Source organism: Xenopus laevis, chromosome 2S (assembly GCF_017654675.1).
Source record: "Xenopus laevis strain J_2021 chromosome 2S, Xenopus_laevis_v10.1, whole genome shotgun sequence".
Classification (NCBI taxonomy): domain Eukaryota; kingdom Metazoa; phylum Chordata; class Amphibia; order Anura; family Pipidae; genus Xenopus; species Xenopus laevis.
The window spans coordinates 67,006,214-67,030,489 of record NC_054374.1 but is presented as its reverse complement, the minus strand read 5'-3'; the positions used below and the strand labels follow the sequence as shown (position 1 = coordinate 67,030,489).

General features: G+C 38.8%; 1 protein-coding gene across 4 annotated transcripts; it reads right to left on the bottom strand.

The window, feature by feature from the left end:
- Positions 1 to 972: 972 nt before the first annotated feature.
- cep85.S (centrosomal protein 85kDa S homeolog) lies at positions 973 to 23,063 on the bottom strand. 4 transcript variants are annotated; one of them, XM_018248465.2, is made up of 14 exons: positions 22,856 to 23,063; positions 21,563 to 21,651; positions 20,905 to 21,057; positions 15,878 to 16,392; positions 15,641 to 15,765; positions 11,746 to 11,863; positions 11,486 to 11,671; positions 11,160 to 11,312; positions 9,966 to 10,120; positions 9,733 to 9,862; positions 9,611 to 9,661; positions 9,249 to 9,356; positions 2,100 to 2,325; positions 973 to 1,796 (listed from the first exon to the last, which is right to left on the bottom strand). In XM_018248465.2, the coding sequence occupies exons 2-14, from the start codon at positions 21,615 to 21,617 to the stop codon at positions 1,636 to 1,638; spliced, it is 2,136 nt and encodes a 711-aa protein (XP_018103954.1). In that variant the 5' UTR covers positions 21,618 to 21,651; positions 22,856 to 23,063; the 3' UTR covers positions 973 to 1,635.
- Positions 23,064 to 24,276: the final 1,213 nt, after the last annotated feature.

Below are 24,276 nucleotides of genomic sequence, written 5' to 3'. Positions count from 1 at the left end.
AAGGAATGTAATCAGGAAATGAAAGGCCACAGGCAAAGTTGCTGTAAAACCCGGGTCTGGCAGGCCAAAAAAAATACAGGAGCGGCATATGCGGAGGATTGTGAGAATGGTTACATACAAACAACCCAAAGATCACCTCCAAAGACCTGAAAGAACATCTTGCTGCAGATGGTGTATCTGTTCATCGTTCTACAATTCAGCACAATTTGCACAAAGAACATCTGTATGGCAGGGTGACATGCTGTGGGGCTGTATGACTAGTTCAGGGACTGGGGCCCTTGTCAAAGTCAAGGGTCACATGAATTCAACCCAATATCAACAAATTCTTCAGGATAATGTTAAAGCATCAGTCATAAAGTTGAAGTTACGCAGGGGTTGGATATTCCAACAAGACAATGACCCTAAACACACTTCGAAATCTACAAAGGCATTTATGCAGAGGGAGAAGTACAATATTCTGGAATGGCCGTCACAGTCCCCCAACATGAATATCATGCAAAATCTATGGGCTGATTGGAAGCAGGCTGTCCCTGCTCGGCAGCCATCAAATTTAACTGAACTGGAAAGACTTTGTATGGACGAATGATCAAAAATACCGCCATCCAGAATCCAGACACTCAAATCAAAAGCTATAGGAGGAGTCTAGAGGCTGTTACATTTGCAAAAGGAGGCTCAACTAAGTACTGATGTAATATCTCTGTTGGGGTGCCCAAATGTACGCACCTGTCTAATTTTATGATGCATTTTGCATATTTTCTGTAAATCCAATAAACTTTATGTCACTGCTGAAATACTACTGTTTCCATAAGGCATGTTATATATTAAAAGTTGCTCAACCTATGATAAACAAAACTCCAAAGAATTAAGAGGGGTTCCCAAACATTTTCATATGACTGTACAAGCCCCCATTTCACATATCCTATTTTTCTCGCATTATCTCAGAACAAGTTTACGAGTTTAAGAGAACATGACTTGAAAGTTTGCATTAGTTTATTATTTTAATGTTAAAACACAAAAGCATTCAAAACAGATATACAGCATTTTAATTTATAAATAACCAGTCAAAAGCCAATACGTGGCTTGCAAACAGTACTGCATGTGATCCCTCAGACATGAATGTAATGTCAAAACAGTATAGAGTCTTTTATCCAGTATTAAATAGAGCTCAGTGTATCAGCCAATAAGTTATTTGAAGGCACTAAATGAGCAGCAGTTGCCAGTGAGACTTATCTCCAAAGCAACATGATAAATTCAATAATGCAACACAATACACAGTAAGCCCAAGGGCAGCAAGAGCTGTAATACAGTTTTTTCATTCCAGGTGGGACACATTCTGGATTCCTATTTTTAAACATACAGTCCAGGGACAAACAATGGGTTTTACCCACACAAGTGCATTTTTCCTGTCATTAAATGTGCAAAGGGTTAGAATGTCCACTCCGACCACAGAATCTTGCAAGTGGACGTGCAGCTCATATCTTCTAGGTTTTGTTCATACATAAAGGCACTTTGATCTTTTAGCTGTCACATATTTTGTATGCAGGTTTCAGAGCCGGATGGATTTTCAGTACTCACAAAGATGCATCTTTTACAGTCTGTGTGAATCCTGTGCAAAATGTTCAGTGTACAGTTTCCTTACTGTGTGATACAGTTATCACCCATATCCTGTGCATAACGGTCACTTATGGTGGTTCTCAAGTCCTCAATCTCTCTTTTCAGACGCCGCACTGCATCCAGATGTTTATCCAAAGACAATGAATCACTTGCCCCATCTTCATCTTCAACATGTGGAGCAGCTGTACATGCAAATAGGAATTAGCAAAGGAGAAGAGCAGATAAATCGGTAAGAAAAATAAGGACTTGAGAGAGGTAGTTGGATAGGTGTAGGATAAGGGGCATATTGGTGAAGAGAGTTCTCCATGGTTTACCAGAGGGACATTTCAAAGCTCTCTATTTACTTGTATAGGATTTTAAAGGCAAATCAGTCAAAGAGTGAACACCCTAAAAAGCCTACAAATATGAACAAAGAGCTTTGAAATTTCCCTCAAACCATGGCAACCAAGGATTGATTGAACTGGTGCAGCTACATTTTTACTCACAATGTATCCCCAGGAGTAAAGACAGGTTGGGGTCTCTTCCCTCCATTCTCTGACTAAGAAGAGTACATATGGATCTCAGGTCCTTCAGGCAGAGATTCAGCTCACTATAGAGGGTGATGATTGTCCCAGCTTCCAATTCAGCCGGTTGTGCAGCTCCCCTAGTCTGACGCAATCTCTCCTGAAGAGTCACATTTTGCTCCATCAAGTCTTGATTCTGCACTGCAAGCTGTAAAAGACCAATGTAATAAACCCTCAGTGAAAAAAAATAAACTGCCCTACTAAACATTTATGATTTTTAGTTGGATTATGAAAGTAATACTTGAATTGTATGGTATTCCTTGTAAGGCATTTTTAATTCAAAAGTCATTACTTTATTCCTTGTAAGGAATAATGGCTATTATAATGGCTGCAGAATGTGCATACACGTTTGGGCTGAGTGAACAATGCCTCTAGGTTTTGAGCACAGAAAAAAAACAAATGTAAATCACACCTTTCCAAAACCATAATTTTCATTTAATGTGGAATGTTCCAGTGTCAGGGAGCCTAACATTTTCAGAATTTATTCAGTGAGAAGCCCCTCTTAATAGCCTGTTTTGTGAGGTTCTATTATTGTGCTGGGGTGTTTGAGGGTCAGAAAAACCTCCACAGCTCAGTTCTCACGGTATATCTGCTAGTAGCTTTAAAGAAACAGTAACACCAACAAAAATGAGTGTTTTAAAGTAATGAAAATATCATGTAGTGTTGCCCTGCACTGGTAAAACTGATGTGTTTGCTTCAGAAACACTACTATAGTTCATATAAATAAGCTGCTGTGTAGCAATGGCGGAAATTGAAAAAGGCTATATGGCACAGGTTAAATAGTGGACACAACCCATTATGTTCTAGAGAGCTTATCTGATGTGGAACAGGAGCCTTTTCTCGTTTGAATGGCTGCCCCCATGGCTACACAGCAGCTTATTTATATAAACAATATTAGTGTTTCTGAATCAAACACACCAGTTTTACCAATGCAGGGCAACACTGCTTTGTATTATTACTTTAAAACACTCATTTTTTTTTATGTTACTGTTCTTTTAACTCTTGGATATAAAATATGTACACACTCTGTCATGTTTTTTCTGCATACTAAATGGCAGCTTTTCTAAGATATTCGAACCTTTGTCTGTCCTACCCGGACATTTAGGCAAATACACAGTTGTGCCCAGAGAATCAGTCAAACACCGTTTGGAACACGAAAAACTCGCAGCAATTAAATTAAGAACACACATGCTACAAGATACAGAATTTTCCCAGGGGCCATACTTCACAAACCACCACCTAGTGGTATAAATACTTGTCAGTTCCTGCATATGAGAACAATTTATAGAACATATTTGAACAATGCCATCTAGTGGCTTAAAATAAACTATTCTTAAACTATGTAAATAAGTTACAACACATTAAAGGGGTGGTTCACCTTTGAGAACTTTAAGTGTAACGTAGAGAGTGATATTCTGAGACAATTTCCAATTTTTTGTGGTTTTTAAGTTATTTATCTTTTTATTCAGCAGCACTTCAAATTGCATTTTAAGCAATCTAGTTGCTAGGGTGTAAATTCCCCTAACAACCATGCACTGATTTGAATAAGAGACTGGAATATGAATAGGAGAGGCCTGAATAGAAAGATCAGGATTATCAAGTGGCAACAACAACACATGTGTAGTCTTACAGAGCATTTGTTTTTTAGAAGGGGCCAGCGACGCCCATTTGAAAGCTGGAAAGAGTCAGAAGAAAAAGGCAAATAACTATAAAAAATAGATAATGAAAACCAATTGAAAATTTGCTTAGCATAGGTCATTCTATGACATATTAAAAGTTGCCTTAAAGGTGAACCACTCCTTTAATATCATTTATAGAACTTCTTACAACCAAATGTAAAAACAGCTCAAACTATCTTCATTGTTATCTGTGGTCCCTCAGTGAGTTGAAGTGAAAGGTGTGAGAAAGTGTGACTCCTGTAGACTGCCATCTAAGAAAAGACCACACGGGCGATGAGGAAGCAGACATTATGGGGCACTGAATGACGACAATAGTTTATATAAACAAGCTGCTGTGTAGCCAATGGGGGAAGCCATTTAAATCTGAAAAGGAGAAAAGGCACATGATACACAGATACGCTCTGTAGTATACAATGGGATTCATTAGTTATCTACTGTGTATCCTCTGCTTGAATGGCTGCCCCCATGGCTACACAGCAGCTTGTTTATATAAAACTACAGATGTGTTTCTGAAGCAACACACAAGTTTTACCAGTGTCAGGGCAACAGTATACTATGTCATTCTTTTAAAATACTTTCATCTTTTTAGTAGGGATGCACCGAATCCAGGATTTGGCCTTTTTCTGCAAGATTGCATATGCAAATTAGGGGCGGGGAGGGAAATAACGTGAATTTGTCACAAAACAATAAGTAAAAAATGTTTTTCCCTTCCCACCCCTAATTTGCATATGCAAATTAGGATTCGGATTCAGTTCGGTATTCAGCTGAATCTTTCACTAAGGATTTGGCCGAATCCAAAATTGAGGATTCCGTGCATCCCTACTTTTTAGTGTTACTGTTCCTTTAAGTATTTTGGATAGCACATGTATGATTTTATTTAATTCAAATAAGAATAAAACGCAGAGGAGCAGACCAGCAATATGCATATTTCAGATTTCAAAGCCAAAACACACGGTAAAATAATCTCATTCAATTTAAAACACTGCAACATAAACAGAATAATATGCAAGTTATAACCTTATTCCTATACAGTTTTCGTTTTAAATATACGGTACTCGCAAAAAGTTACTTTCTGCAGCTCCAGATCTTTAACATTCTCTTGAGTATGAAAAGGGTATCAAAAATACTTGGTTTCTAGAAACCCCAAAATGCAGTTTTTTTTTTTTTTTTAATTTTCATGACTGACACTGCATAAAACAGTGCAAGTTAATGATCTCAAACTATACAGTGGTGTGAAAAACTATTTGCCCCTTCCTGATTTCTTATTCTTTTGCATGTTTGTCACACTTAAATGTTTCTGCTCATCAAAAACCGTTAACTATTAGTCAAAGAGAACATAATTGAACACAAAATGCAGTTTTTAAATGAAGGTTTACGTTATTAAGGGAGAAAAAAAAACTCCAAATCTACATGGGCCTGTGTGAAAAAGTGATTGCCCCCCTTGTTAAAAAATAACTTAACTGTGGTTTATCACACCTGAGTTCAATTTCAAAGGTTATAAAGCCATTTCTAAAGCTTTGGGACTCCAGCGAACCACAGTGAGAGCCTTTATCCACAAATGGCAAAAACATGGAACAGTGGTGAACCTTCCCAGGAGTGGCCGGCCGACCAAAATTACCCCAAGAGCGCAGAGACAACTCATCCGAGAGGCCACAAAAGACCCCAGGACAACATCTAAAGAACTGCAGGCCTCACTTGCCTCAATTAAGGTCAGTGTTCACGACTTCACCATAAGAAAGAGACTGGGCAAAAACGGCCTGCATGGCAGATTTCCAAGGCGCAAACCACTTTTAAGCAAAAAGAACATTAAGGCTCGTCTCAATTTTGCTAAAAAACATCTCAATGATTGCCAAGACTTTGGGAAAATACCTTGTGGACCGACGAGACAAAAGTTGAACTTTTTGGAAGGTGCGCGTCCCGTTACATCTGGCGTAAAAGTAACACAGCATTTCAGAAAAAGAACATCATACCAACAGTAAAATATGGTGGTGGTAGTGTGATGGTCTGGGGTTGTTTTGCTGCTTCAGGACCTGGAAGACTTGCTGTGATAGATGGAACCATGAATTCTACTGTCTACCAAAAAATCCTGAAGGAGAATGTCCGGCCATCTGTTCGTCAACTCAAGCTGAAGCGATCTTGGGTGCTGCAGCAGGACAATGACCCAAAACATACCAGCAAATCCACCTCTGAATGGCTGAAGAAAAACAAAATGAAGACTTTGGAGTGGCCTAGTCAAAATCCTGACCTGAATCCTATTGAGATGTTGTGGCATGACCTTAAAAAGGCGGTTCATGCTAGAAAACCCTCAAATAAAGCTGAATTACAACAATTCTGCAAAGATGAGTGGGCCAAAATTCCTCCAGAGCGCTGTAAAAGACTCGTTGCAAGTTATCGCAAACGCTTGATTGCAGTTATTGCTGCTAAGGGTGGCCCAACCAGTTATTAGGTTCAGGGGGCAATTACTTTTTCACACAGGTTTGGATTTCTTTTCTCCCTAAATAATAAAAACCCTCATTTAAAAACTGCATTTTGTGTTTACTTGTGTTATCTTTGACTAATAGTTAAATGTGTTTGATGATCAGAAACATTTTGTGTGACAAACATGCAAAAGAATAAGAAATCAGGAAGGGGGCAAATAGTTTTTCACACACGTACGTGTGTGTGTGTGTGTGTGTGTGTGTGTGTGTGTGTGTGTGTGTGTGTGTGTGTGTGTGTGTGTGTATATATATATATATATATATATTTTGTGAACACATTATGAAGAATTCAAGATGTCCTTCAATAAAACTGAATAACATTGCATAATTTCAGTGTGTGACATTTTAATGGAATGCCATGATACAGGCCTTATTAGTTATATTATACAGGATTTTCTCTTTAGAATAAAAAGGTTGCTTGACATAAAGGAACCTCAGAGAGCAGTTTCAACAGACCAGGAAGTAACAGAAACCTTTCTTACATGGATTCACATTCTCTTGCTCAGGTGTCTGGTTGTGAACTCTGTTTGAAAGAGTTTTAATGAAAAGCAAATACTCTAACAGAGTATTTATAGAAACTATAGAGACTGTAACCGACCAACAATTTCCCTCCTAACACTATCAAAAGCTAAAAGAAGTTGTTCCCCTTCCAAATACTTATTTCACCATAAACAAATACTTTAATTGCTTTCCATATTTGATTTCTAACCAGTTTCACAAAATGTAAGTTTAAAGGGTAACTCCGGCTTCCAAACCAAAATTTGATAAAGAGGCCCACATAACACGGAAACCCCTAATATAACCATCACAGTTACCCGTTTCTTCAAAAAAGTATGAATAAATGCCATTTTCTATGCTGAAATCCAGTGTGTGTGCAGGGAATTGTGGGGTTTGGAGGATGTAGGCTGAGGACAGATGGCTGTTGATACAAAGTAACAGTAGTCAGCCAGCTCAGCAAAGTAGTCAGACAGATCAGCAGAATAGCAGAGGGCTAGGCTTAGGTAACTGTCAGAAACCATTAAAAATCATGCAAAGTCTGGCAGCTCAGTGATCCAGGAGCATTCTGAACGGTTACATTTTGCTACATTTAGTTGATAAAATTCAGCATTTGTGAAATATTAGCAACTATTGTATCAATTCTAACAGCAGTGCAGCATCCGTTGTATCGGGGCTCTCCCGGACGGCATTCTAGCGTGCTAGTGGAGGACTGTGGCAGAGATGCCATGCGGCTAATTCCATTCACTTTTGCAATCACCTGCGAGTGCTATCCAACATACGGTCGGTATAAACTTTATTTCATTTGTGCGCTATTGTCAGCGGCGCTGAGGACACATTTGTGAACCGGCTGCAAGTAATTGGAAGTATGTGTTGCGATAGTTATATCGCTAATGGAGACCATTTGGACTGATTAGTCATTGTGCATCGCAGGTGCAGCCAGCGCACTCTTAGCATTATACAGACTGCAGCACGAACAGAAAGCAATAACCCTCAATATTGAAGCTAATTTTGAACCAAATATCGGCCCGTGGGCATTTTGCAATCCCTTTATCTCCATAATATATGATATTGGGGAATGAACACATGCTGTTTGTTTCTAAGTTTTGGAATTTTTCCCTATCAGGATCAATATGGATTTATCCAATTGAATACAACCAACTCAAGGAATCTATAATTACAATTTTGTATCTATTGTTCCAAAGCTTCTTTATCCTTTAATACTAACGGATTACCAAGTTTTTTTACACAATAGCATGCTAACGCTTCCCATCTGATTAATATAATCAGCCTTTGGGGTTATGAGAAGGGATCCCTTCAGCTTCATATGCAGCGCTGCTTAGTTTTTAAATGGTTTTAATTCTATATGATTATTATGGCATGGTGGTGAATAAAAATCACTTTTTATTCTATTCCAATGTGCATCTATCTGTATTATCTTCAGATCGTTTCTGACACTTGCATTGTGGAGTTAAAGTCCCCTGTGGTTTTCGTTTTTCGTATTTGCTAATTTAGTGGACACCCCAATGCTAGTAGCCAGATATAATCTTATTAAGTCTTATCTGAGTCACTTTTTTTTCGGTAATTCTAACAGCTGCCTTTAAAGGGAACTCGGGGGAATTTATTTCCATCTTTGATTTCTAACTAGTTTCACAAAATGTAAGTTTAAAGGGGAACGCCGGCTTCCAAACCAAAATTTGATAAAGAGGTCCACATAACACATAAACCCCTAATGTATCCATCAAAGTTACCAGTTTCTTCAAAAAGTATGAATAAATGCCATTTTCTATGCTGTAATCCAGCGGTTCTTCTTCTTTCATCATTTGAAATCCTGGCAGGGAAGGAGGGACTAAAACACTGATGCTACAAATTTTAACAACTACTCCACAGCTTAGACAGCATGCAGTCAGCTTAGCAAAGTAGTCAGAGAGATCAACAGGAGAGCAGGGGAACTATCAGAAATTATAATATTAAAAATCATGAAAAGTCTGCATATTTTTTAAATGATGTATATTGCAAAGTTACTTAAAACTATGTTTACTTTTCAAAAAAAAACATATTTTTGTGGAGTTCCCCTTTGAATGAAACTCAGGGATTCTGCTCAGCAGGGACAAATATAACAAATTAGACTAAATTGATCAAGGTAAAACAGTTAAAGAGTCAGCGAACCCCCCATACCGAGCTGCTTTAGAAGGTGAGAAATGAAACTGTATACTTCAATATTAGAAAAACAGTAAATAGAAAATAATTGGAAAAAGTCTTTATTTCTGGCTAACAATCTAAAACAAACTGAACTGAAAAGAGTGTTGGAAGGTGAACAACAAATAAAGATATTTTACGTTACAAATGTAAAGTGTCTCCATACCTGCCAGAATTTGTCATTACATTAAATTCAGTAAAATGATTTTTAAATCACCAACCTCTTTCACAGCTGCCCGTAGTTGCTGCAGAGCAGTTTCTTTCCTCTGTACTTCTACCTTAAGGGCATCACCAGTACCTTCTTCTTGTGCCACCTGTTCTTCAAGGACCTATATAAATTAAGTAAAAAACAGCACTTATTAAAAAATAGTTTTAACAGAATTCCAAAGGATTAAAATGTAATGGCATGAAATAGGAGAAAGGGATATTGATGAAAGGAGAAGAAAAGTGAAGCAAGAGAAAAAGGACAAAGAACAGACAAGAACATACTTTTATTACATGTACTACATGTGGAGAAGTGTAGGATTTGACATTATGCAACCCTGTACTATACCCCACTGACACCAAATGCTTGCCTACTCACCTTCACTTTACTGCTCATCTGTTCTATCTTTTTCTTTTGGCTTTCCATCACCTGTGAAAAACAAGGTGGAATTCAACATGGCCTTTTGTACTTGAAAATCATTCATTTGGAGAGATTTTTACCTTCCTCAGACACTCCTGCTCCTTCCGTAAAGACAGCACTTCTTGTCGGAGCTCTTCGGACTCCTGAGTCAAACGTTTTTCTTTCTCTCCCACGTCTGTTTGCTTAAAACACTCTATCTCCTCCTTTAAACTGTTACAACCAATGGCCTTGTTATAGGTGTTCTGTTAACTAAACAATCCTAATGCACATGCCCATCTACCAGCATGTTTCAATTCCTCTCTCCAACAATTACCTGCCTATAGTACTCATCAACTCCTGTCCCCGGCGCTTTTCTGTTGCCAGCTGGGTCTCCTTTTCTCGGTTTAAATTTCTGATCTCTGTAAGACTCTTTTCCAGTTCACTAACTTGCTCCTGCAAGAGGCTACTTTTCTCCTGAAGACCCTTAAGCTGGGGGGAAACATTTAGAGAAGATCAATAACCGGAAAGGAACATTCTTCTGATCTTGACAGATTGAGTATATTCTGTAATATAACAGTTCCCTTAAGAGCTTAGAAAGCGCCATTACTAGTATGGTATTTCATTTTGCAAATATGCTCAATGCAGAGTAGAACACATAGAGACTCCTAAACACACCAATAATATACATGTACCTTTTATCTTGTGTAATGGTTGTGTTTAATGCTTAGCAGCCTGGAAATGTTTAGCTGTTATGGTCCTACACTGCAGTTGCCCCTTAATGTAGCTTGTCATTACCTAGCATTTTTGTGAAAGAGTATTTCCAAAAAATTTCTGTTAAGCATGGAACTAACCATTTGGGACAGCCTGCAATGCTATTTATGATGGGTCAGCATGACCACCATTGATAAAAGCAAAGGGTCTTTGTACAAAATACCAGGGTAATTAAAACAATGGCACATATAACCAGTTGTAACCAATTTATGGGTTGTGAATTTGACTACCAGATGATCTTTAGTTCAGTAACACTGCTTTAGGAAGTCAAATCTGGGGAGGAACAAAACTTAATGTGATGTGGCCCAAAGCTTAGATTCAGGTTTTATTTGTGTGTTTGTGTTAATGACAAGACATAAATAAATTATTCAGGGCTGCCATTCCCTGTATCGTCATCTATTTATGCCCTGCCGCATGGAATGTTGTTTTGTGATCTAACAAAGTAGCAAGAAAGTATGTTTTTGAGTTAAATTGAGGTCAGCCTACTCAATAGTATCTAATATTTAGGCATTATTTCAACATATTATTGAGTAGGTGACGTAAATGTAACCTAAACCAGCTTGGTCAAATCTGAAACCTCCCTGTAATAGATGCCCTCAACTTTCAACTCTTCAATAACTTTGCATTGCTAAGGGGCTTTATGTTTGTATAAATACTGTACGCAAATACAACAAACCATGCAAGCAGCCCCCCCCCCATTGTTTAAAAGTTTGGAACTGTAGAATTTCCAGGAATTAAATTGCATAAAGCAAAATACCTCTTGGGTCTGTTTTTGGTGGTCTTGGACAGTGGGAAGATCAGCCAAATATCTTTCCAACGTTTCAATCCTCTGTTGTTTTTCTTTGTTTTGTTCAGTCTCTTTCTGGCATTTCTTCTTCAGAGAGTTTATATGTCTGTCCCTTCCCTTCACCTACAGACAACGTTGAAACAGATGTTCCTTGTTTTGAGAAATGCTCATTTTTAATTTGTCTCTTTCCAGTTAGTATTAACTCACTGAATGCCCTAAATGCTGGGAAGAAGCCTCTAGAAAATAAAGGAAAAAAAACCTCGAAATACAGGATCTGGATTTCTAATGTTTCTTACCCGCTCTTCCTGCTTCCTTAGTTCCTCAGTATGTTTCTGTGCAGCCTCCTTCATTGCTTCTCTTAAGCTTCTGCTTTCTGCTTCGCCAGCATTCAACTTCTTTTCCAGCTCTGCTTTCTCGGTACTAGAAGAATCAAACTTTTCCGCAAACTGTGCTCGCAGGAAAGTTACCTCCCTCTGCAGTTCCTAAAAACATTCAAAACTGAGCTTTATTAATTATTTAAATCAAAAGGAAAGGATTCATAGACTTGCATTGTTACCTGCATTTTTATTATATACATGTCGTTATACGGGCTGGTTTGGCTCAGTAGAGTGCTGTGTGCTTGTACCTCATTCCCTCTTAGCTTTTGCTCCAGCTGAAAAATATGCTGCCGTTGTCTGCAAAAATAATACACAACTCAAACACCAGATAAGGGGAATTTTGGACTTACCGAAAAATCCTTTTCTCAAAGGCCTGAACTGCAGGCAGGACAGAAACAGAAAACCCCTCCCTTCTATATTTATAAAGCTGTACTCCACATTGTTAATCCCAGCCATCAGAAGTGGAGTTAAAAATAAAAACATGTAGAGAGAACATTCAAAACAGTATATCTTGATCTAACAACAACTATTGAAACGTGTGGCCTCTCAAATTGTTCTTCCTGACTAATTTCCCCTTTTACGGTTGAAGAGTAACACTACCTTAGGCAAATAAGATAGGACAGTCCTAAACATTACTCAGTCTTGGTGATGCAAGGAAATCTGGTTAAAATTAAATGAATGATGAGCTTTGGGCTTATACAGTTAGTTCCATATATATTTGGACAGACAACTTTTTTTTTTTCTATTTTTGGTTCTGTACACAATGAATTTTAAACTCAGAGGCAGTTGAACTGCAGACTTTCAGCTTTAATTCAGTGGGCTGAACAAAAAGATTGCATAAAAATGTGAGGAACAAAAAGCCTTTTTTTTTTTTTTAAACAATCACTTCATTTCAGGGGCTGAAAATTAATTGGACCAGGGGTTTAAAAGTAATTGGACAATTGACTCAAAGGCTATTTCATGGGCAGGCATGGGCAATTCCTTTGTTATGTCTATCAATGAAACAGATAAAAGCCCTGGAGTTGATTTGAGGGGGGGGGGGGAAGAGTGCTTGTATGTGGAAGATTTTGCTGTGAACAAACAACATGCGGTCAAAGGAGTTCTCCATGCAGGTGAAACAAGCCATCCTTAAGCTGAAAAACCCCATCCGAGAAATTGCTACAATATTAGGAGTGGCAAAATCTAGTTTGGTACATCCTGAGAAAGAAAGAAAGCACTGGTGAACTCAGCAACGCAAAAAGACATGGAAGTCCACAGAAGACATCGCATCCCATGGTAAAGAGAAACCCCTTCACAACAGCCAAACAAGTGAACAACACTCTCCAGGAGGTAGGCGTATCGATATCCAAGTCTACTATAAAGAGAAGACTGCATGAAAGTAAATAGAGGGTGCACTGCAAGGTGCAAGCCACTCATAACCATCAAGAATAGAAAGGCTAGATTGGACTTTGCTAAAAACATCTAAATAAGCCAGCACAGTTCTGGAAAAACATTCGAGAGTATGGAGAAGGCGTGGAACAGGTCATGATCCAAAGCATACCACATCATCTATAAAACATGGCAGAGGCATTGTGATGGCTTGGGCGTGCATGGTTGACAGTGGCACTGGGACAGTAGTGTTTATCCATGATGTGACACAGGACAGAAGCAGCTGAATAAATTCTGAGGTGTTCAGAGACACCATCTGCTCAAATCCAGCTAAATGCAGTCAAAGTGATTGGGAGGCATTACATAATGACCCAAAACATACAGCCAAAGCAACCCAGGAGTTTATTAAAGCAAAGAAGTGGAATGTTCTTGAATGGCCAAATCAGTCACCTGATCTGAACCCAATTGAGCATGCATTTCACTTGTTGAAGACTAAACTTCGGACAGAAAGTTCCACAAACAAACAGTAACTGAAAGTCGCTGCAGTAAAGGCCTGGCAGAGCAGTAAAAAGGAGGAAACCCAGAATCTGGTGATGTTCATGAGTTCAAGACTTCAGGCTGTCATTGCCAGCAAAGGGTTTTCAACCAAGTATTAGAAATGAACATTTTATTTTCAGTTTTTTAATTTGTCCAATTACTTTTGAGCCACTGAAATGAGGCTTTAGTTCCTCCAATTTTTATGCAATCTTTTTGTTCAACCCACTGAATTAAAGCTGAAAGCCTGCAGTTCAACTGCATCTGAATTGTTTCATTTAAAATTAATTGTGGTAATGTACAGAACCAAAATTTGAAAAAAAAAGTTGTCTGTCCAAATATTTATGGACCTAACTGTATATAACAAAGTTCAATAAACACAGAAATGCTGCATTAATTAAAAATAAATGTTGACACAGACATACCACAGACTGAGACCCTCTATCATCTATCCACTACAGAGAGCTGAAGTCCCACAATCCATCTCTTTACAATAGGTGAGCAATAGGTTGTGTTACACGGTGAACCTTGGGGATGGGGGGTCCTTTTATCCATGGAATTTTTTTTAAATGTAATCTATAAAATCTGGATTGACCAGATGTCTAGCATAATAGCCAGAACACTAACTCCTGATTTTCAGCTCTCTGACTTAGTCAGCGACTATAAAGGGGGCAACATGGGACATAACTGTTCAGTGACTTTGATTAATCCTCAGCATGCAGGTCAGATTTAAAAGCAAACCGTTATGACTAGGGATGCACCGAATCCTCTATTTTGCATTTGGCCGAACCCCCGAATCCTGTATGAAAGATTCGGCCGAATACCGAACCAAATTTGCATATGCAAATTAGGGGTGGTAAGGGGAAAACACTCCTTATCTGGCTGTACTTGTATCCCTTCAAGTCTAAAACAAAAGCCAGCACCACAGGCGGCAGACAAAAGAAGAAAAAAAATATATATAGTTTGATATATGACACCCCGTTTGTACTTTTAAAAGGATTGGTAGATACACCACTTTGTGTGTTAGACTCCTTCCAGATGCAACACCACCTTTAGAGAGTAGATGTAGTAGGACTAACTTTCCTTAGAAAATCCTATTTCTGTGCAGATGGGTACTCACAGACATTCGCTTTTATGCTCGCATATAGGAAATAATCCCTGCGTTCCCATTCTTTACTTCCTTATTTTGTGACAAAAAGTCACGTCATTTCCCTCCCTGTCCCTAATTTGCATACACAAATTAGGATTCAGTTTGGCTGGGCAGAAAGATTTAGACTTTAGTAATTGGTCGTGTATATCTTGAGTGTTTTCAGACAAAGTGAGAAGCAGACATTTGCAAGGAAGATAAGCTGTAGTTGCAAGAGCGCAGAAACTTAGCATTATGATATTCATCACAAGGCAGAAGAATCTTTACTTGCTGCGTGTCTTCTGTGCACTCTATAGGAACATGTACATATTGCACGATGACTGACACACCACTCTTGATAACAGTTAAATGGGGACTGGCTGCGGGGGAGAGGACTGTGATCACATGCCATGGAGATCAGTAGGAGATATCTATACATGTTTATTCTGTCCTGCCTCCGAAGGTTAAGTATTCCTTAACCCCTTGTGTCTGCAGGGACAGGAACAGTCACTTATGAGAAAACATAATGCAAGTGCAATTGTTCACAAATAAGTAATTTTTTAATGATTTCCTTTTTCTCTGTAATAATAGAAGAGTGCCTTGGCTTGATGGTAACTAAGCTGCATGCATCACACTTGTGGCAAAACAATCCTATTGGGTTTATTTAATGGTTAAATTATTTAAGAAGCCTTAAGGTATGGTGATCCACATTACAGAAAGATCTCTGAAAACACCAGATCCGGAGCATTCCAGATAGTATTTGAAATTGCAAGCCCTATTCAGGTATGGAATCTACTATCCGGTTGCTTGGAGTCTGACTCCAGAAGCCAAAATACTTTTGTTCATTGATACCACTGTGGTTGCCTGGGTAAATTGAACCCTAACAACCAGATAGCAGCTAACTACAGAGATGCTAAATACAAAGCTAAATCTTAAAAAAAACAAAACACAAAAATAAAGTAAAAACAAATTATTAAAGGCAATTTAGCAGAATAGAGTCAGTCACAGTGACTTTTTTTTTTTTTTATATTGGGTCATTTACTCACCTCTCCAACAGCACTTCCTTCTCCAAGAAGACACCTTCTCTTGTCTTAAGGATTCTTTCCCACTGGCCAGGATCAGTTTGCAGCCCTAAACCATAAACAGGTGTTGGGGGGCAGGGTCTCGCCAACTGAGGGAGATAAGAGAACTGCCATTAGGAGGTCTATTCTGATCAACTCCTTGCCCAAAGAGGTCTCTGCTTCATGGAATTATTAGATTCTGTGTGTTATTTGCACAATTACCTGGAGTTGTTCCATTCTTAGTCTCATGTTCTCAGAATCTTGCCGATGTCGCCAAGCACTAATTTCAGCACCTGGTTGCAGACTGTACTGCTCAGGTTTCCACCCATGACTGTTTTGATACAGGGCATATTGTCCTGTCTTGCATGTAAATTCCCCTTTTCCAGTTGATCTTATCTCAGGCAGAGCACCATATGGTTCAGTATCTGCATGGACTATGCCTGTGGAAGCACTTGGACAGTGGTCTGTGCAAAATGCATTCAGTAAGCCAGACTGGTTCAGCGTTGGTTCTATATTGGGCGTTTCAAATTTCCTAGTATCATCTGCTATATTGTGTTCTGGAGGAGCTACACTTGAGTAGGCATGCAATGCAGAGTCTTTAGGAAGAACAGATCCAAAACATTCATTTGTGTTACTTGAAGGAGTGCCAAGGGTAGAAGGCATGACATGTGCTGTAGGGATAGTGACTTGTCTTCGGATTGGCTGGAATGCCATGTTTCCACTAGCATTACAAAAGTCTAAGGGGGGGGAAACAAAAAACAAACATTTAACTTTGGCATAAAAATACAGGGAGACACTTCATTGTTTTTTTTTTACTTTTTCACTGCTTGCAATTGAAGTCTGTCTGCATCTATGTAGGGAATTCTGGCCTGAATCCTAAGATACCAAATCACAAACCATTTATATATTTCCTATATGTGGTGCACTTCTTTTATAGCAGGGGTGCCCAAAAGGTAGATCAGGATCTGCCAGTAGACCTTTAGCTGATGATCAGTAGATCTCAAGACACGGTCAAACAAACAGCTTGTCTAAATCACCCTCCTGTTTCATGCTTTACATTCAGATATTTTTATGCTAAGATTACATAAGAAATAGATGTTTAAATATAACAATATACACTTTGTCATAAATCAATATTTAAATAATGTTTTCCATGGAACAGAATGCTAATGCTTTTATGGACGTAGATCATAATAGAACCACCATCAAATAAAGTAGACCCCGCATTAGTAAAGTATGGCCACTCCTGTTTTATAGGATACAATACATAAATAAAGAGGGGGGGGAGGGGGGGAAGCAACAAACAGAAAAGGTAGAAAACAAGAGTGGGAGAAAACAAGGAAAGATGTGGAATAGGAAGAAGTGAATAAGGATAGCAGAAAGGAGGATAAGAGAAAAGCAAACAATAATAGGATACGAAAAAGGCAGGGGCATTAAAAGGGGAAGGAAAAAAGAACAACATGGGGATGGGGAGAAAGGGGTTACCTGAAAACACTTGAAAACTCGGGGAAGGCCTATTCACTGAAACTCGACTATATTAAAAATAAAAAATTCCACCAGTCTGCTAAACCCAAATCCCTTTAATTAACCAATTCTTGAAAAAATTGGCAAGACAAAAAGTTGTGACAAAACGGGAAGTTGCCATCTTCAAAGTTGGTCAGCTAGAGCTTCCTATGTATATAGTACTTATACACTACTTTCAAACCACAATGCCTGTCATGAAGCAACAAAAAGTACAGCCGTGGTAGGTTTGTACAATGCCTAAACTTTGCAGACAAGATAAGTTAGGGGCATCTGACTCACACGTTTCCTTCCATGTCTCTTGCAAGTTTATAATTTGTTCTGCAGACAAATTCGAGGGAGGCAAACAAGAACTGTTTTTCCCCATCTTGTGCCAACAATTTACAATAATTCACTCCTTAAAGAAAAAATCCAACTCGAAAATTCGACTTCAAATTTACAATTCAGCCTTAATAAATCTGCCCCCTAAAGGCTTACTATCAAGTACACACATGGGAAATTGGCAGGGTGACTTTAAGAGGCAATGAGGTGGAAAATTAAATAACAGTTCAATAACAGTTCATGAAACTACATGCAAAGTTAGATTTACAGAAACTAGTAAAAAGTCAAATAAAATCATGCATTACAAAAGAAGGTTTTGTGTCATGTGCATTATGTAGCAGACCTTATTTCTGGGAAGTTGTACACAGTAAAATATATTTTTGAGACAAGTTACATTTTTCATACCTGCAATCATATGCAGAAGCATAACTTAGCATGCTAGACCAGTGCTTACCTCTTGAATACTCTAATTCTACTAATTTGTACGTCTGTTTCCAGCACAGAGATCAATCATGCCTTCACAAACAACTAAACAGGGTTTGGCCTTGTGCCCCTGTTCATGTTTTCAAATCAAGGCGTTGCTATGGGAGTAGGAAATGGCAGGACATCTGTCCTAGGCACACAGCCCAAATTGGATATACCAAGAGGCAGTATGTCATTTACACCACCAGGAACACTAAATAAAGATGAGCTTCTACTACAGTATAAAATTGCACAGGACATAGCAGTTAAAGAGAAAGCTTTTAATGTATCACTAAGTAATTAATTATTTTGTTATAACTGAATATATTGCAGTAACAATTCTTGACATAGGGCGTAGTAGTACATAGAACTGATGGTTATTAGGTCTATCAAATGTATTCTGACGGTAACTATTCAGAATACTGAATCATTCAGTCACTTCACTGTAGCTGTTGTGTGCAGGGTCCTCTGATCCCATCTTTATTCTGCAACCCTTGTTTATAAAATTTTACAAATATTTTTAATTTTGTTGTGTTACTTCAAAAGTGTCCATGACAAAACTAGTACAGTACTGCTGACCTGTCTCTAATCAAGTGCAAACAGTGACCTAGAAAGCAATCCTGTAGTGTGAATAGATCAGTTATCCAGAAACCAGTTATCAAGAAAGCTCTGAATTATGGAAAGGCCATCTCCCATAAATTCCATTATAAGGATATAATTGCTTTTTCTCTAACACAGTACCTTGTAATGGACACAAACTTTTATTATTAATTTTATCAATTGAAGCAAACAATACTATTGGGTTTATTTAATATATAAATGTTTTTTAGTATAAATATAGAGATCCAAATTAAGGAAAGATACACCTATCCCTGGTCCAGAGAATTCTTAATTTAAAAAAGGTTAAAAAAGGTCATCAATATAAATGTCTAAAAATATTTTGGTGGAGTTCACACCACTGAAAGTAGAAAGCAGTGTTTAGGTCATCTCTTAATATAGCACAGGTAAGCTTAAAATAGAAATGCAAGCAGCAGTTCAGAGCAGAGTAAAACTTTTCCAAAAGGCTGCCCTTTGGTTCTGTGATCTTGCTGAACAGGTCTACATTTTCTTCCTAGAATTAACATGCATTTATAAATGAGGACATGGCTCCACATTCGTAGCTTCCTAAAGTCATTCATACATCAGGGAATTATGCAAGCATTAGAGGTTTTTTTTTTGTAAACAACTTCAGTACAAGTGGACATGACATCAACTTTGGGGTGGTTGGGTGGGTTTAATGTTTTCTGATCCTAACCAACACTATCACTAAATTACTGCACAGGTATTTTGGCAAAAAAAAAATACAAAATAAACTCAAGCATATTAGAACACAATAATACACTTGATCAGAGAGCAAAGAATGAATAAAACATGTTTTGGTCATGATTCTTTAAACCTAGTATTAAGTCTTTCAATTTCTGTTGATATGGGCTGCACTGAGCAAGTGGATTTCGTGTTCTTTCTTGGGTAGTGTGCCTGGTCGTAAAATTTCTGTTGCTTGTGTGAATGCTTTCTTAGGTATTGATTCTATACAACTACCCATACGGTCTTTAAATTTGGTTTCTTCATAACATGGTCTGTAAAGCCTGGCTTTTACTTCTTTGGTACTGCCTCCAGAGGTAAAACTAGACAACACCCAAACATCTGCACTGGCTGGAGGGTTGCAGTAGTTGTTGCACATCAGCTTTGCGTGCAATTCAATTACTTTAAAAAAAACAGTATGGGATCAATTATCCAGAAACCAGTTATTCCAAAAGTTCAGAAATAGGCCAGCTCCCATATACTCCTTTGAATCTAAAAATTATTTCCTTTTTCTGTGTAATTTTAAAACAGTACCTTTAGTTGATCCTAAGATTTAATTAATCCTTTTTTGGAAGCAAAACCAGCGTATTGGGTTTATTGACCGTTTACATGTTTTCTTGTAAACGAATGCTCGGACCTGGGGTATTCCAGATAACAGGTCCTATACCGTACTGTACTTTTAGTCATAGAGTACATGGATCACATCACTGCGGTTACATGGAGTGCTCAGGTTTTAGCCACAGTTCAACACATACTAGTAGTACAACTGGTTACAGATGAAACCAGATAACTAAAAAGCTTTTAGTAGCAAATTAGATTTTAAGATCTCTTTGGATAATAAATAGTCACCTCTTGAGAAAATATTGCAACCTTTCGCCTTTTATAATCATATCAAACATTTTCTATTTTTAAAACAGATAATGGCAGAAAAGATGGTTTCAGTGTTAGGAATTGTAATAGAGGAAGCCAGTTCCAGTGTTCATGCAGAGTGATTGTTAAAAAATATCCCCACTGCCAAGGGTCAGCTTGTAGCAGAGTGTGCAAAACACAAGACGCCTCTACCTGAGAAACATGAATAATGATTTGTACTCAAATCACAAAGCTGAGATTTTACATGTTGAAAAATAACAAGTTGTTGTGATCAACTGCCTGGCATGCAAAACCTGTTATTGCAAGGTAATACAACTACTAAACAGCTTTTAACTGTACTCTCAGTGTAAACATGCTATAATAGAGGCCTTACATGTGGCTTCAGATTACACTTAAAGGGTATATATTTCCTGCTGGTGAAATGGCACTATAACAATGGATTATTTAATAAAATGAAGATGCTTCGTACCATTATCCTCATTACTTGATTGCTACTTCCGTACTTAGTCACTGTACTGTCACACAGATCTCAACGCTCAAATACTGTGCATGCAAAAAATGTAAAGTGTGCAAATTAGAAATATTAAGGAGCACTCCATAAAATATGTGAAGTTGGCAGTCAAAGGATGTCACAAATACTATGGATATAAGCATATTCTGTAAAACCAGCTGAACATTAATTTTATGCAAACTAAATTATAAACACTTTTTGCAATCCATGTCTTGGAACTTACCCTGCATGCCTTCAGGACAGGAGGTCCCAGACTGTTGGTCGCTACTACTTATGAACCCATATCGAGTAGGTAATCTGCTAACAGCTTTACCAGATACTAAAGGGGTTTGCCACTCTGTGTGTGACAAAACACTTTTCTGAGAAGGTCCAGATTCTGTAAGAAGATTAGAAAAGCTAGGTAAATTACTTTTCTTGTGCAGCTTTCAATACTCACCATTTTACAGGCTGCCATCTGTAGTAGTATGTGCGGGTACACAAGATTCCGAACCGTACCTGACCCTAACCCTGTGCACTTCCCTATTTATCCACCCCCGCCCACCCTGACTCTCATGAGTATTAAAAGCCACACACGGATGCGGAAGCAAGGCACTGTAAGGTCACGGGCAGGATGGACGCAGACTAAAGTTCAACCCAAACCCGTGGGTCCCATGGGCCAGCCCACACATCACTAGTCTGTGTTGGACTGCTATGCCCATGATAACTGACCTGTAACTGCAAATATTTGTAGATTTTCACAGTACACTTGGATTGAGCTAAGATTATGCTAAGTTGGTGCTAAATTACGTCAATGCAGTTACTAATAGCAATCCACTCAGCACATTTCTGGAAAATTGCTATGGAAACAGCATTTAGCACTCACATTTATAAATTGGCCTTACCTGCCCTGCTTGTCCGCTGGTATCCTGCATCCTGGAATCTTTCTATTGTTTCCATAGCATCAACAGGTTCCTAACAGGTAGAGAAGTTTCTAAGTTAAATAAAATGCAAAATGGACAGACGTTATGGAATTAGACTATAAACACTCATATTTTGGTTTCTCTTTACTGAATGGTTTCAATTTTGTGATAAGATGAAGAGGGGGTCTCAATAAAGTGGAGTATTTACTCACCACATTTAGGAAGTGGCGCAGGTGCACTGCCCTGCGCCCTCAGCATGGGGAGCAGACAACCATGATTAAATCTGGAGCAGGCACTCAAACAAAGGCAATCTTCCATCAAATAGTTGGTTAAGTATAAAAGATTTATTGTGTCCTCTGCCTTACACATTTCGTGTTATAAACACTTAATCATAGGCTCCATGATTAAGTGTTTGTAATAAGAAACGCATAAGGCAGAGGACACATCTTTTCAACTTAACCAAATATTTGATGGAAGTTCGCCTTTGTTTGAGTGACTGAGTGATGCCTGAATCTGCACTGAGGGGCAAGTAAAAAGTTAGGGGCATTTAACGGGGGGAAACACTTAGGCTGGGGGGGGGAGGGAGTCTATTTAGGGTTTTTTTAACTTTGGGTTTGCTTCTCCTTTAAAGGAGAACTAAAGGTTTAAACAAAAGACATTGCCAATATGTTTAAAGGGGATGTTCACCTTTAAATGAACTTTTTAGCATGATGTAGACCGCGAGACAATTTACAATTGGGTTTCTTTTTTTATGATTTGTGTTTTTTGAGTTATTCAGCAGCTCTTCAGTTTGCAATTTCAGCAATCTGGTTACTAGGGTCCAAATTACCCTAGCAACCATACACTGATTAGAATAAAAGACTGGAATATGAACAGGAGAGGGCCTAAATAGAAAGATGAGTAGTAAAACATAGGAATAACAATACATTTGTAGCCTTACAGAGCATTTGGTTTTTTTGATGGGGTCAATAACCCCCATTTGAAGGCTGGAAACGATAAAAATGAGAATTGGTCATTGTAAAACATATTACAAGTTAGTTTAAAGGTGAACCACCCTTTTAAGAAGGGCCCTAACCATCAACTTGTCCACCAATAACTAGTTTAGAAGCAGTTATGTACCTCATCTTAATTAATTCGTTTCTAATGTAGAAACTGTAATAAAAGGGACAACAGGACAAGGACTTCGTGGTTCTTGTCCCAACAAATAAAGATTCCGACGGATTAAAAAAAAAAAAATCGACTATATATTACTGAGGTCGAACTACAATTTCATACCTCCCTAGTATCCGGCAGAAACAGTTTCTCCTAACACGGCCGCAGTCTGGGATTGCTGTTTAAGTATCCCGCTCCTCTGACCCTGACCGCCCGCTCTCATTCAGTGCTTCGTCACAAGCTCGCGAGATGAGACTTTGACCTGTTGCACTAACAATAATAATTAGGCGCAGTGACGCGCCACGCAGCTGGGAGTGAAAATATAGAACCTGTTATTAGAAGGTGCCGGTTACTTGCGTTGTCTACGCAGAACACTGCATACAATTGTGTTAATACTGCTTGTATTAGGGAATGAACCAATAAAAAAGAACCAGACTGTAGCATACCTCCCAAACACGGAACCAGACTGTAGCATACCTCCCAAACACGGAACCAGACTGTAGCATACCTCCCAAACACGCCCATTTTGTGGCCACACCCCCTAATTACCATGTCCAGTTTACAAAATTTGGTAGGTTGTGAAAGTGTGAACACATTTATATGGTTTTTATATGTTATTACAGTTTTGCTGATGGTGAATTGTCCTTTAAGCTGTGAGTCTTGGTTCTTATATAAAATTGTTACAAAAGTATGTTAAAGGAGAATTCAACCCCCTATTTTGCACCCCCCTAACCTAAATAGGCCCCCTTCCCCCCTGCCCTACCTGGCACCCTGGACAAATGCCCCTAACTTTCTACTTACCCCTGCTTGCTGGTCCTGTCCAGTGGAGTTCACAGCAGCCATCTTGTCTCCTTCGGTCTTCTTCCTGTAGCAATTGGCATTTTCGGGCACATGCGTAGTTGGAGGGATCTTCCGTTGAGGAGCTACTGCACATGCGACGAAAGTCACGAAATTTCGGGAATATCGTGACTTTCGGCACATCCGCAGTTAGGGGGTTGAATTCTCCTTTAAGTATGTGTTCTGGGCTATCTGCCAAGAGCCAATTAAGTTAGAAACTTTGTATCTTTTTCTGGCTATTCAATGCAGCAGATCAAAGAGAAACTCAGGAAATATCAGTACATATTCGCAGGGCCACCATCAGTGGGACACAGGGGGTATAAGTGTACCGGGCCCGGGACTGAAGGGGGGCAAGAATTGCTGAACTTTTGAAAGAGCCAGGCCCCCCTTGACAGCGCTGAAGCCGTGCCGCCTACTTCCGAAATCCTGAATGCGGGCGTGCCGAACAGCCGAAGTCCCAGTGGCGAAAAGACCGAAGTCACGAAAACAGTTGAAGCCGAAGTCCCGAAGCGGTGAAAAGACCGAAGTCACGAAAACAGATGAAATTGAAGTCCTGAAGCGGTGAAAAGACCAAAAGTCACGAAACAGCCGAAGTCCCGAAGCGGCAAAAAAGACCTGAAGTCATGAAAACAGCCGAAATTGAAGTCCTGAAGCAGCGAAAAGACCCAATGTCACGAAAGAAGGCAAAGTTGACTTCCTGAATTTCA

Excerpts from the sequence above, each read along its gene's own strand:
- cep85.S (XM_018248465.2), bottom strand. The coding sequence starts at position 21,617 with ATGGAAACAATAGAAAGATTCCAGGATGCAGGATACCAGCGGACAAGC. Across the intron at positions 11,864-15,640 it reads AAGGAAGTGCTGTTGGAGAG|ACAACGGCAGCATATTTTTC; the intron begins GTGAGTAAATGA and ends TTATTTTTGCAG. Across the intron at positions 11,313-11,485 it reads TAAGGAAGCAGGAAGAGCGG|GTGAAGGGAAGGGACAGACA; the intron begins GTAAGAAACATT and ends CGTTGTCTGTAG.